Raw genomic sequence first — 13992 nt, 5'->3', positions numbered from 1 at the left:
TCAAGTACAAACTATCTTTCCCTTTCACTCCATCTGTCCTTGCTCAACAGAGGCAGATAGTCAATATTAATTACTCTGAGATCATATTCGAAGATCATACCCTAGTCAACTGCAGGTAGGCAAGATCACAAAATTATCTAGATGCTGAATGTATTAGTGGTATTCCTCATATTTTAGAGACGAGCCAAAAAAGGCAAATTTTCCAGGACTACTGATCCAGAGAATACAAGAGGATAAACTCTCCCTTAGGACAAGTACTATAATAAAATAACAGTTGTCACTTATAAACCAAAAACTTCATATTCAGTATCTCATTTTCCCCTTCAACAACACTATGAAGTAGTTAGTGGTGCGCTGGTAAAAGTTTAAAAACTGGCTTTCTGGTAAAAAGAGAAAGAGGGAGAACCCTGGATTTGTTGCAGTTTCTATGGGGTAAATATTCTCACTGTGGCTGATTTAAGCTGTCAACCTGACATCGCTGAGTGCAAAGTTGGCAAGAGATACGTAGGAGCAGAGTCATAGAGATGATAGACCAGAAATAACCTCAGGAGCCTAGATCTGGGATCAGCAGACATTTTCTGTAAAGGATCCAATAGTAAATATTTTAGGCTTGGTGGGACATATATTGTCTTTTGCAACTACTTAACTCTGCTATTTTAGTACTGAAGCAGCCATAGATAATATGTAAACAAATGAGCATTGCTCTCTCTCAATAAAATTTTACTTATGGATGCTAAAATTTGAATTTCATATAATTTTCATGTGTCCTGAAATTTTATTATTCTCTTGATTTTTTTCTAAACCCATTCTTAATTTGCAGGCTATGCAAAAGCAGGTAGTTACTGACTCTGGGCATAGATAATAGTAAGAATAGTAGAAAAAAAATTAGGAAGTAATGAGTTTTGAGCATTTATTATGCTTATTTCAATATATTTTATTTAATTATAACTCTACATAGTATATTTTTTAATAATGGCTATATTTACAACTGGCTTGCAAATTTCCTGAAAATTTAACAATTGACTCCTGTGAGCCAGTATGAACTGTCTCTGTCACAACAATGAAATAGGTATTGTTATCTCTGTTTTACAGATGAGAAAACTGAGCTTCAGAGAGGTTATTTGCTCTTGATTACACAGACAGTAAATGAAGGAGCCAGGACTTAAAGCACATCTGCCTGATTCCAGAGACTAAACCTCTAATTACTGTCTAAGAATTCTGGAGCTTTGGAGAATGGGTTTCTAGAAGGCTGCCAGATTGCCAGATGAGTGAGATATGTTTCTCTGTACATAGTGGCATGGAAAATACACACATAATGGATATGCACACTCACTGCAAACTCAGTCTATTGCCTCGGCCATGGTTGTTTACCAGTGAGTGGAATGTGGTCAGAAAGGAGCCTTCCGCTACATGTCAGAGTTTTGGAAAGGGTTTTGGTTGGAAAAGGTTGCAATTAGTAACAATAATGAGGCCTGGGAATTACCTGTGGATTTCATTTATCTGCGTTATCTCAATATCTGGGCCACATTCTGAATTTGTTTCTCTCATACCCGAGAAGAGATGATGCCCATGACTATTCCAAACGTTTGGCCTCACCCTTCCCTTCCCTTACCCTCTGAAAAGAAAAAGAATTAAAAACTGATAGAAAAAAGTGATGGTTTACAACTATTTTGGTTCAAATGTTACCTTTGCCATCTTGCTGGACACATCCAGCACTAAACAGACCACTTTGTCGCCAGCCTGTATGAGAGAGAACATGGGAGGAGGCGGAAGCTCAGTCCCTTTCATGGGAAAACTGTTATTAAAGTCTTCAGAGTCTGTGATTACATCCCACGTACTTCTGAGGCTGCACATTTGGTTCTGCAGGTTTGGAGCCTCTTGGTTGTGGGTACTTGCATTACAGAATTCAACCACCTTGAAAGAGAATAAAATAAAAGTACTCAGAAAATAATCAGAAAATAAAAGTACTCTTCTCACACTAGACATACTTCTCATTCTCAAACAACTAAAGGTAAGAGGAAAGGTGAGCTGAAACATGAGAAATCAGAAGTGCTACAGCTATGTCCTTCTTTACTTCAAGAATGCCATTGAATTTACAGATAAACCTTGGCACCCTTTGCTTGAAACTCTGGCACGCATGTGGTACTGAGGTCAACCTCTATTAAAGTTTTCTTGCGCTTAGGTAACAGAGAGTAGACCGAGTATAAATATCTTAGGTTTTAAAAAAATAAAACAAACTTTCATCTTCCTTAGCATAATAATGCGTTAAAGGAAATACCCCAGGAGATGCTATCTTATCTTGATCAGCCTATTGTTTGGAATCATATTTAATAACCACTGCACCTTTATCTATTGATCAATAAACCTATATTGAGCTAGTTCAAATATTGACCTCTGTAAGACTAGGATAAGGAGAAAACCAACTTAAATCTACTTCCTGATCTCTCTCCCCATTATTCATACAATAATACTAAACCTAGGCAGCACCTCTTTTAAAGGCATGATTTGCATTGCAAAGTAATGTGTTATCTACTTCCCAGTGGCTATATTCCTGCAAACAGTAGATGCTTCCTGCTAACAGAGCTATGGAAGCTTAGAGGTAAAAGAAATCTTACAGATTCTCTAGCCCCAACTCTAATTTCTTAGAAAAGGAAGCTGAAGCTTCAAAAAGTTAGTAATTGCATAAGAACATGAGTTTCTTAGTAGGATGGGGAGATATGATAGAACCTGTTTTGTTTTTTTTGTCTGTATGTTTGTTTTTAACTCTTTTCTTTATATTTCATGACTATGATTAGGAGATGGTAAAAGTTTTCTGACTGGATATTAATGAGTAGGTGTTTCAAATGACCAGAAAGATAATACCTAGCCACAAACAATGTGGATGAAATAACATGGAATTAGCTTGGCTTCAGATATTAAAGCTGTAAATTAAATTAAAACCATAATGAATTGGACAAGAAATATGAAAAAGCACCTTAAAGTTACAGATGACTCTTAGCCTTGACTAAAACCGGACTGAAGAAAAAAAAATTATCTAAAAAAAGAATGTGTCAATCCAAGGAACATTGGGTTAGTCATAGAAACAGAAAACTTCACAGAGACACTGCCCACAGTGTTCCCAGCTCAATGAAGAGGACGTGACCCACAGATGTGATGAAGTTGGAAAAATGTATCAGGTTAGGGGGGCTGATGTGACTAAATCTCTGCATCTCCTAACTCCCTCCTTTCTGATTCCACACTCTCAAAATAGGCCTCTGGGTAGAATTTGGCTGTTCCGTGCTGCTTCTGTCAGAGAGAAAATGAACTGGCTAGAGAATGCGAATGTCAGATCTCCATGACAGAGTACTCTTTTTAAATAATTTTAAAAATGTGTTCTGGATTCCTACACAAGTCTCTTGTCAGTTAGCGTGGAATACTGACAAGATTGAGTTTCTGAACCTGCAAAGCTAAGGGTTAGTTGACTTCCCTTGGTAACACCTGACTTTTCTTTTTAAGTTCTAGAATATGCAAAACAAGGGAAAGAGAATTAGGGAATTCCATTAAAATAAGAGTGGTTTGCTGTCTTAAATGAAGAAATATAATCATACGTTACATCCCTGTCATTAACCCGGTACACTTTCCTGTGAAAGGGTATAGAAGCACCACCATACGAGCAATTTATTTTGAAGACTCCAGGTTTCCCCTTGTTAAATCACCTTCCCTGGAGAGCAAATAATCACTTTTCTAAAGGAAACAATTTTTACTGATCAGCTTGGACTGTCGAGGGGGGCACTGAGGTTTTTTTTTTTAATCTGTAAAGTAAAAACTAGATGAACTCTAAGGTTCCCCAAGCTCTAAAACGTAGTGAATCTTTTTTCTTTTCTTTTCTTTCTTTTTTTTTTTTTTTGACTACATCGGGTCTTAGTTGTGGCACACGGGATCTTTCATTGCAGCGCACAGGCTTCTCTTTCTCTAGTTTGGCATGCAGGTTTTCTCTCTCTAGTTATGGTGTGCGGGCTCCAGAGCACATGGGCTCTGTAGTTTGCAGCACATGGGCTCTCTAGTTGAGGCACATGGGCTCAGTAGTTGTGGCACGCAGGCTTATTGCAGTGGCTTCTCTTGTTGCGGAGCACGGGCTCTAGGAGTGTGGGCTTCAGTAGTTGTGGCTCACGGGCTTAGTTGCCCCTCGGTATGTGGGATCTTAGTTCCCTGACCAGGGATTGAACCCTCCTCTCCTGCATTGGAAGGTGGATTCTTTACCACTGGACCACCAGGGAAGTCCCAAATGTAGTGAATCTTAATTGTCTTTTTGTTTAAATACTTAAAACATATCAGTCTATCTTGGGAAAAGATGGAATCTTGTAAGAGTTTGTTATTCTAAGGCCATACTTACAGAAGATAAACTTTGCATGAACATTATCGATGCAGTTGCATTTTGGGTGCTATTGTATATAAACATGCATCCTTCTTTGAAAATCTTGCTAATAATACAGTTTTCTTGGGGGCAAGGGCCTCTTTCACACAAGAAAATGCCTGTGATGTCAGATGAACACCTGAAATAGGAAGAGACATTGGGTCTGTTTTAGAAATGCTTATGTTTCTTTCTTATTGGCTCATAAAATAATTTGTTTCTAGGATCGCAGATTGCTAGATACACAGAAGACATTTTAAAAACTATTAAGAAAGGTCATTAATTTACAAATGCACTCCACTTGATTTTAAAGCATTTGATTTTGATGAGAGGCTCTGTATCGCCAAGGGCTTTACCAGCTAAACAGGGTCAAAGCAAAATTCACCAAGAAATCAACATGAACTTTTGGAGGCCCGAGGAAGGTCATGAATGGTGGTATCCTGAATCAGGGCTCCTTTGAGTTCATTGCCATTGGACATCAGAGGAAGAAGAGAATGAACATCTAATGATGATATTTAAAAGGATTCCTTCCTATATAAGCAGTCTCAAATGCTGTCAATGGGATAAAAAGCCATCTAAATTTTGGGAGAAGAATCAGTCAATATCTACCAAAACTACAGCTAAAATTACCCTATGACCTGGTAATTCTTGGAAGCTATTCAATAGATATACAGATCTGCCTGCATATAATGGGAATAACTTATTTATAGCATTATGACTTGTAGTAATAACAAAATATGGTGAACAACTCATTTGTTCAACAATAAGGGACTGGTTGAAAAATTATGGTATATCCATACAATGGAACACTATGCAATTAAAAGAAAGAAGAGTGAGGAAAAATATATATTCATATTTATTTGAATTTTCCTGAAGAAACACAGAAAAAATAAATGAGAAACTAATAAAAATGGTGATCTAGAGGAGATGAAAGGGAACAGGGTGAAGAGAGTGGTGGGAGTATGCTATATAAGAGTATAACTTTTTATATTGTTTTGGCTTTTGACCACATAAATACTTACCAATTTTTTTTAAAAATCCAATAAAACTGAAAATTGTCAGTTAAGTTTTGCAGCCATTATAAACTCTATTTTAGAGTAAAAAAAATAAACAGTGAATTTTAAACATGCAAAAAAAAACACTAACCTTGTTACTTTAATTTGATTTTGCCCATTTACGTAGAAAGGTTTCTCATTGTTATATTCATCAAACACACCCCAACGGAGATGAGCCCATTCGTGAACAAACACTCTGCCTGTGGAAGAGAGAGTTTTTGTTTTGAGTTCCTAAAATTTCAGCAATAGACCTTGCTAATCAGTGAATACGTAACATCACCTGACTATATATACTCATTCTGAAGGGTTGACATGCAATTCTTGCTTCCACTTTCCTCTTCCCCACCCCGTTCCCATCTCCTTCTGCTTTACCCCCACCATTGTAAATGCCTACTCATGGAATTTAGAAGTGCTGTGAAGTCATATATTTGTGCAGAGATTATCAGCACCTCAGAGTTACCAGGAAAAAAAGCCATTTTTATAAAGTTTTATAAAGTGTTTTGTAAAGTGTGTTTTATAGAGTGTGTGGCTCCACTTCCTGCTAGTTATTCAGAGGGTAATAAAATCTATTTAGATTTAAATGGAGGTAAAAGTGAAAACATCATTTGAAAGGCACTGCTGTACGTTAAAATCAAAAACAAAAAATTAAGAATTGGATAGTTAGCCCTTGACCTACTCATTTTTTTCTCATCACAGTTTCTTTCTCAGATCTCATCCACTAAATGCCAGTCTCCAAACCTATGACACTGGCTTCACTGTCAAACTCTAGTCATCCTTTTTCCGCCACAGGCTGGGTCTTTCCACCAGCATAGTCCACTTTCCTCACAATCACTTGCCTAAATCCAGACTTGTGGATTTCCCCTTTAAACTGGTCCCTTCTATTTCTGCCCAAAACCTGGTGTGTTACTTAATGCTGCCCACACACACACTCCTTGCCTTTCACTCTGAAGCAGTTCTGGCCTCTGTTTCATACTGTTTCCCCTCTGGAATATCTCTCATTACTTAGAGTTGTTAGGATTAAATAAGATAACATTTGAAAAGCAAATAGCACAGCACTTGGCACGTAGAAAATTCTCTTGTTCTTGTTACTCTCTTTCTTGTCCTTCCCATCTCACTGCCTTCGATCTTACTCAAGTCTCATGGCCTCATACCTGGACTTCTAGTTATTCTCCTGATATCCAGTTTCTCCCTCATTGATCTGAGGGAGTCAGATTATCCTCACAGCCAGATTCAGCTTCTGAAAACCCTGCTTGGATGGTTTCACTCCTATGTTTATAAACCTTAAGTTGTGACTTGCTAATTTGGGCATTTGAGGCTCTCCATCACCTAACCCATGTGCATTTCAGCATTTTCTCCCACTATTCACTTCCCATAGTTTTTCTGCACCATCAGTGAGGTCTACTGTGCCCATCTCTCAAATATGCCCTAGATTCTTCTGCTGCCACAGTTTTATTCATACTTTTCCCACTCTCTCTCCCTTTTTTCCATTTATCAAAATTATATTCAACCTTAAGATCCTCTTCTTTGTGAGGCCTTTTCTGACAACCTTTAGCTCAAAATGCTCTCCCTCTTCACTGAATTCTTATAGCATGCCCTGTCTGGACCACTAATCTGGCGCTTAACCCTTTCTGGCTCACTTTGTCCCTCATCTTTTCATGGGCACGTGGCCTAACTCCTCATCCCAATGGTAAGTCCTTGGCAGGTTTCAGGCTCTCTGAGTCCCTTTTAGCATTAAGCACAGAATACTGTAAATAGTGCTGTCCATTGTCTATTTCTTGATTGGTCAAACTTACCTCGTGATCCGTAGACGGCTGTTAAGTCATCATTTAGTAGAAAGTCAAGTGTGAAATGAATGTATTTTCCCTCTTTTCCACATCCTCTGTATTGCAAGGTATATGGATCATCTCCATGTGCCCCATACCAGTCAGTCACTATGACATTTGCCTAAATTAAAAGAAATGCCTTGTAATACTCTACATCGCAACTGTAGTGTTGGTGACATAAATATCTACATTTGTTAAAACACTTTGAAGTGTACATTTAAGATATGTGTCCATTTTTCTATATGGATTGTATCCCAATTTTAAAACAGATTAAAAAAATAAATGCCTTTAGATGGAGTTTAAAATTCATTCACAACTAAATATCAACAAAACTATATGTCACTTTCAAAAGCGTATATATTTTAAAAGCTTATCAAATTTCCATGGAGCTTCATTACTTTCATTTGACCTTCCCATTTTCCAGATTAAAATTTTCTCAAAAGTCAACACTGTAAAATTCTGACATTATAAATCACGATAAAAAGTAATTTAAAAGTTTGAAGAAATTTTAAGAGCATTTACACATCATTCAGAGCTGTACTGTAAAATGTTATAGCCTTTTGTGAACAACTTTCTGTGGGTTCTTTCATCAGTGCAAGACAATAGGATATGTTTCTTTTAAGCCTTGTCCTTTTATTCCCATAACCAATCAGATCAGCAAAACAATTCTATTGAAGTTATATTTCATACTGTACCCTTACCATTTCAATTACTATTTATAAAACACAATATTTTAAGTCAGAAGCTAAAGTATATATCTATTCAAATAACCATCTAGAGAACACAGTTTTATATACAACATTGTTCCTTTTATTTTGAGGAATAAAGATAATATGTTGTCTCAAGACTTGCCCTTAGAAGTTAAGTATGTTGTTAATTTTTTTTAAAGTTGATTATGGAACAATAAATCTAATATGATCTTATAAATATATATATAACAATCACTATATGTACTACATGTGTATTGGTGTGTGTGTGGGGGGGGTGTACACACCGCTGAGGAATAGTGGAAGGTAATACTTTCTTTTTATTGTCCATATTTCTACATTGTCTTTTTGCAACAAGCATGAATTATTTTTATAATAATTAGCATTTTTTTTAGAAAGATAAGAATTCAAGCCAAGGACTTTGCAAGGCAACACCTGTGAAAAGGGCTACAGGCATCATGCCCTTGAATAGTCTTTACTTGGACAAAACCTCATTTCTATGTCTGGAAAGTTGTCCTGAAACAAAAAGGAAAGAGTACACTGTATGGGATAGAATACTCAGGCTGTTTGGGGTTATATACTACCTTACAGACCATAGTAATACAGCTTTTATGTACTTTTTTCCTACCCCTCCCCCCCTCCCCTGCGTCCCACCTACATTAGACTATAGAGTCACAAGGAGAGGAACTATCTTGCTTTTCCTTGTGTCCTCTGCCATGCCTAACATGGTTCCTGTATGTAATGATCATTTGCTAAGTGTTTGCTTGATTGACATTATGAGGTTAAAAGAGTTGGTATGTAGCAGATATATGAACAGGCTTCAGTAACTCTTTCCTTTAATCTTTCTGTTCAGTCATTTGTTTTTGTTTTTGTTTTTATTGCAGTACACGGGCCTCTCACTGTTGTGGCCTCTCCCGTTGCGGAGCACAGGCTCCAGATGTGCAGGCTCAGCGGCCGTGGCTCATGGGCCCAGCCGCTCTGCGACATGTGGGATCTTCCCGGACCAGGGCACGAACCCGTGTCCCCTGCATGGGCAGGTGGACTCTCAACCACTGCACCACCAGGGAAGCCCTGTTCAATCATTTTTGCTTTAGTTATTTATTTCTCTCTTCTTCATTAGGATGAGGAGTAGCACCTGGGTTTGGTGTTGGTTATCTCCAAGAGTTTTTGTCCCACTAAAGGCCAGATTGATTAATGACAACTATGTAAGGTGGCTAGAGACAGTATAGCTTAGAGCAAAGAGCATAGGTTTTAGAATCAAACAGGCATGAATTCAAATTGCTCTTTAATTTACCAGCTGTTTGACTTGGGATAAAATCCTTACCATATTTGAGCCTCAGTTTCCTAATTTGCGATAACAGCAACTAATTTTAGGTGTCTGAGAATTAAGCAATATATACAGAATGCCTAGCATTTAGTTGCAGTTTAATAAACAATAGCTCTGTTCCCAGTTTATCCCATATCACTCCTATCTCCAAGCCCGATCATCAAATGCTTTCACCTGGTCATAAATCAGATCATTTTAAGGACCCCTTTAACTTCTTCAGGACACTGGGGTGCCTTTGAGATTGCTATATCATTTAATAACTTCAAAGGAGATCTAAGAATTAACACAATCTTAGGAAAATTCATACCAAGTGACACAAATAAGGAAAAGGAGAAACTACCACAGTCTCAGCCCTTCTATCCGAGCTGTAATTACAGATCTTGAACCCACTCCATTGCTGAAGCCCTGAGCTATATTCTCAATGCCTCTGCTCCTGCCCTTTCCGGTAGCTGCTAGGACTCTTGATCACAGTAATTTCAAACAGTCATTTGCCAAATTTATTTAACATTTATTTATAGCATGCATACCAGTATGTGCCAGACATTATCACGGATGCTTAATTATAATCTACAGCTTATGAGAGTCCTTTGAAGGTTCTTTTTTTGGCTGGAAAAAAAAAAGGTAGCCATGCCTCTCTTCCCTGCTTTCTGCCTTGCTTCTTATCAACATACTCCTCAAAAACAGTGTCCTGGACTTGGGCTAATGTGAAATTCTGCTAATTTGCACTCTTGCAGGACAAGAAAGTCATATTTTTATATGCATGGGTGGCTTAGGTTTCTGTCTGTACGTGTATGTTTACTGTCTCTGACAGGGTGGAAAATGAGGATAGTCATAATTGAAATTATTCCCTTTACAGCTCATACTCAGTAGAATAAAACTAGTTCTTGGTCCTTAACCAAAAATTTCAGAAAGGACTCTGTAAGTTACACAGTAAAGAGATCTTCTGAGAGGCCGCTTGGGCAATGGCATTTTGCTTATTTTTTACTCCATAATTTTCACTCATTTATTACATTTCCATACATTTTGCACATAGCAGTCTTTTCAATAATATTGTTTGTGTATTAATATTAATTTGTTTTTGTCTAAGTTCTCACTTTTAAAGTTTGAACACATTATATTTTTTTCTTGAGTTAAGCACATTTAATGAAATCTTGAATTACCTTTTCATATGATTCTTGTTTTACTTTGCTGTAATTATTAGCTTTCCATGTGGCAGGTATTAAAATCTTTATATTTCTGAAAAACACTCTTCTCTTGGTAGCATTGAATAGGTAATAAGAAGCTTCAGTTATCATTTCCTGTAACCAAATAAAAGAAAAGCTTATTTTATCACTTATAAATTCTTAATGTTTTAGTTTTCTGGTTATACTTGAATAAGCAGTAATAAAAATAATGAAGGTATTTTGAAGGAGCCCATTTCTATTAGAGACAGTGTTAGATTTTTGGGAAAACCTAGGAGCAAAATAAATAAACTTCAAATGGTTATCTGGAAGAGATTTTAGGACACTAATTGTGCATCTGGGTTTGCCTATATAATTTTCCAAATTTTGTGAAAGACTTCTAAGCTTTTACCGAACAAATCCTTTTCACGGCACACCTTTCCAAGACCACACCTTATGACAATACTGATTTCACTAAAGCAATACCAAAGGGAGACTCAAGTAATGGAGCTATGGGCCTGCCTTACCATATCAAGGTGAAAATAGTCAACTGCTTTACAGAACATTCAGGTGAAAAGAAAGAATGTTGCTCTTTGGCACTCCGTTCAAACTCTCACTCTTTCTGTCTGAGAATTCCCATCCTCAGGATGGAACCCAACAACATAATTTTAATAGGCACAATCATGCTTATTCATCAGTCAAACATCTGGTCTTTGTTGCCACAATGGATTATTTTTTAAGTTGCTACCCCAAAAACAGCCATGTAGTTAAACACAAAAGCTAAAATTAGTAGTAACCAGCAACAACAAATAAAAGAGGGCTAGATCAACAGTCTGTGAGCTGAGACTACACAGAATTAGGTGAACAAACTGGCTTGGCTGTTAATTGTAATTTTTGTTGCTATTTTTGAGAAACATCACTTTCCTTACTGCTCAAATACAAACCAGGCAACTCCTTAAAGAAGGCTACAGGTCTGCTCGAATAGGATAATGGTTTTGACTTCATACTTGCCACTCACCTTAATGTTTGGGATGAGTTTCTGATCCTCGGTTACCTGAGGATTGATTGCAACAAGTAATCCATTATACCCATTTTCTTGAAGCTGCACTCCGGCTCCCAGGAATAGGAGTTCCGGACCTAGGACCACCAGGAGAGTCACAAACTTCAGGCTGCAAACAGGACCTGCACTGTCCCCGTGGGTCATGTTGCAGAAAACCGTCTGCTTTACTCACACTGGTCCTGCTGGGCACATTGTGCCAAGCTGTCAATGGCGGAGCAGGTAGTTTCTTCCTGAACTTGGAAGGGCTTAGAGCTTGTGATGAAGGAGGTGCCTTCTTTGCAAAATCTGGGGTGGATCTTTCGGAGACCTGTCTCTACAAGTCTTTTTTCTCTGGGCGATGCCACACTTGCATGTTCTGTGGCTGAGCTTCCTCCTGAATCATGGTTTGGCAAGAAATCTTCCACCCCTTACTCATTTTATGTCTTCTCAAATGGAAATAAGACAAAAGGAGCTTAAAAGAGGGAAGCCTGGCTGGCTGGGCTGAAAATCAGAGAATCTGGGTTTTTCCATCCACTTGCAGTAGAAGCACAGAAATCTTGAAATCCTTGACAACCTCCTCCATCATTCAGAGCAATTCCTTCCCTACTGCACTCGTCAATTTTTGTTTGATGTAAGATTCCTTTGTCTGCTTATTTTGAAGATTTGGAAATCCATCCTGCAGCCCTGTCCCTGGGGCCTTGCATCAGGTAGTCTGGGAGAGCTCTCAGCTGATGGCTGGTGGGGGGAAGGTATCAGATATCCCCCAGAGAGGGCCAAGTGCCAGAAACTTGGATGTCTGTGCAGGCCACAGAGGCCTTTCCTTCTGTCCTTGCTGCCTTTTCTTTCTTGATCAAGGAAAAGGATGAATTTCTCTTTCAGCACCTCTCTCCTGAGAGCAAGGCTATGCCTCCATCAATCTTCCACTTCCAGGCTTCCCTGGTGGTGCAGGGCCTGCCAGTGCAGGGGACACATGTTCAATCCCTGGTCTGCGAAGATCCCACATGCCACGGAGCAGCTAAGTCCATGCGCCACAACTACTGAGCCTGCACTCTAGAGCCCATGAGCCACAACTCCTGAAGCCCGCGTGCCTAGAGTCCGTGCTCCACAACAAGAGAAGCCACTGCAGTGAGAAGCCTGTGCACCGAAAAGAAGAGTAGCCCTCGCTCGCCACAACTAGAGAAAGCCCGCATGCAACAACGAAAACCCAACGCAGCCAAAGATTAAAACAAAAAACTTCCATTTCTGCAGTAACTATCACAGGATCTGGAATATAACAGGCCTCACAAATATTTTATGAGTGATTAATAATATTACCCGATAATTTTATAATGCTTTAGAGCTTACAGATGAACCCACCTAAATGTGAATTCCCAGATACAGGTATAATTTTTTTATTTCTATTTTTCAATGAAGACACTGAGTCTCAGAAAGATTATGAAAATTAGCCAGTGGGGAAAGGTGCTAACTTTTATTGTGTGCTGGGCTTTATCCTTCCTATCTTATGGGTGACAAAACTAAGGCTCAGAAAATCTAAGTAACTTGTTCAAGGCTGTGTGAGTATTGTCATAGGGCTAGAATGAAACCAACTGATTCCAAGTTCCATTGTTTTTCAATGTATCGTGTCTCTCATGTTCTCAAGAAACTAGAAACGAAGTGTGAAGAGCTGAAATGTTGAGGGATATTGAAGGGAGTTTTTCTTACTGTCCTTCTGTTTGGAACCTTTTCTCCCACTGCTTCTCACCTGTTTTCCTTCAAATTCCTGTTCTGTCCTGGAAGCCTGAGGCGAGCTCCCTACCTAGCTCAAATCCCCTTTCATGCTTTCAGTGCATCAGATACCTCTCCTTTGAAGCATGATCACGCCTACAATGTCACGTTCATGTTGTGTAATTGGTTGTCTCCTTCACGCTGAAGGGCTTATGCTTGTGTAATTGGTTGTCTCCTTCACGCTGAAGGGCTTATGCGAGAAGGACCCTGTCTGTTTTTATCACTACCTCCTCAGCGCCTAGATCAGTAAACACTCAATAAATATTTGTTGAATGAATGAATGAACAGAATCAGTGAAGTAAATTAAAGCAGATTACGAAGAAGCCCTGGATTAGAGTGTGAAAATGATCTCCCCAACTTTGAAAGTATCAGTTCTAGAAGGTATTGCTTCTGCTCTGGAGCAGTTTCCCTCTTCATCCCTCTTGAAGGAAGTTGCTTGGGTTTTGGTTGTTCCCCTGGGGGTGTTGGAGAATAGAATATCGCTGGTCACCACGTGACTGCCAGAGTTGCTCATCCTACAGCTCAGAGGTCAGTTTAGCTGTCTTGTCTTCTCGGGCTGATTCCCAGCCGTGGGTTTTTTTCCCCTCGCTCACGCTGTGTCTACAGAGTGGAAGCTTCAAGGCGTGGCAACTCCAAAGGCTTTGCCTGGAACTGTGACTCATTGGACAGAACAATGCACTTTACTTTCAGCTTTCCTTGACGGTTTATTTTCTTACACTAATCTGTT

At 38.7% G+C, this 13992-nt stretch overlaps 1 protein-coding gene across 1 annotated transcript in view; it reads right to left on the bottom strand.

Annotated features, from left to right (window-relative positions):
• Positions 1-11666, bottom strand: part of CLCA2 (chloride channel accessory 2) — a 35972-nt gene extending 24306 nt beyond the window's left edge. The window contains exons 1-6 of the mRNA XM_065887886.1: positions 11481-11666; positions 10463-10600; positions 7239-7389; positions 5537-5645; positions 4373-4532; positions 1687-1914 (exon numbers count right to left, since the gene is read on the bottom strand). Coding sequence (XP_065743958.1) covers positions 1687-1914; positions 4373-4532; positions 5537-5645; positions 7239-7389; positions 10463-10600; positions 11481-11666 — 972 coding nt within the window. The remainder of the gene's footprint in view (positions 1-1686; positions 1915-4372; positions 4533-5536; positions 5646-7238; positions 7390-10462; positions 10601-11480) is intronic.
• Between the last annotated feature and the right edge of the window lie 2326 nt (positions 11667-13992).

This window comes from Phocoena phocoena, chromosome 1 (assembly GCF_963924675.1).
Source record: "Phocoena phocoena chromosome 1, mPhoPho1.1, whole genome shotgun sequence".
Classification (NCBI taxonomy): Eukaryota; Metazoa; Chordata; class Mammalia; order Artiodactyla; family Phocoenidae; genus Phocoena; species Phocoena phocoena.
The sequence above is the reverse complement of the archived record's forward strand: the minus strand, read 5'-3'. Positions and strand labels throughout refer to the sequence as shown.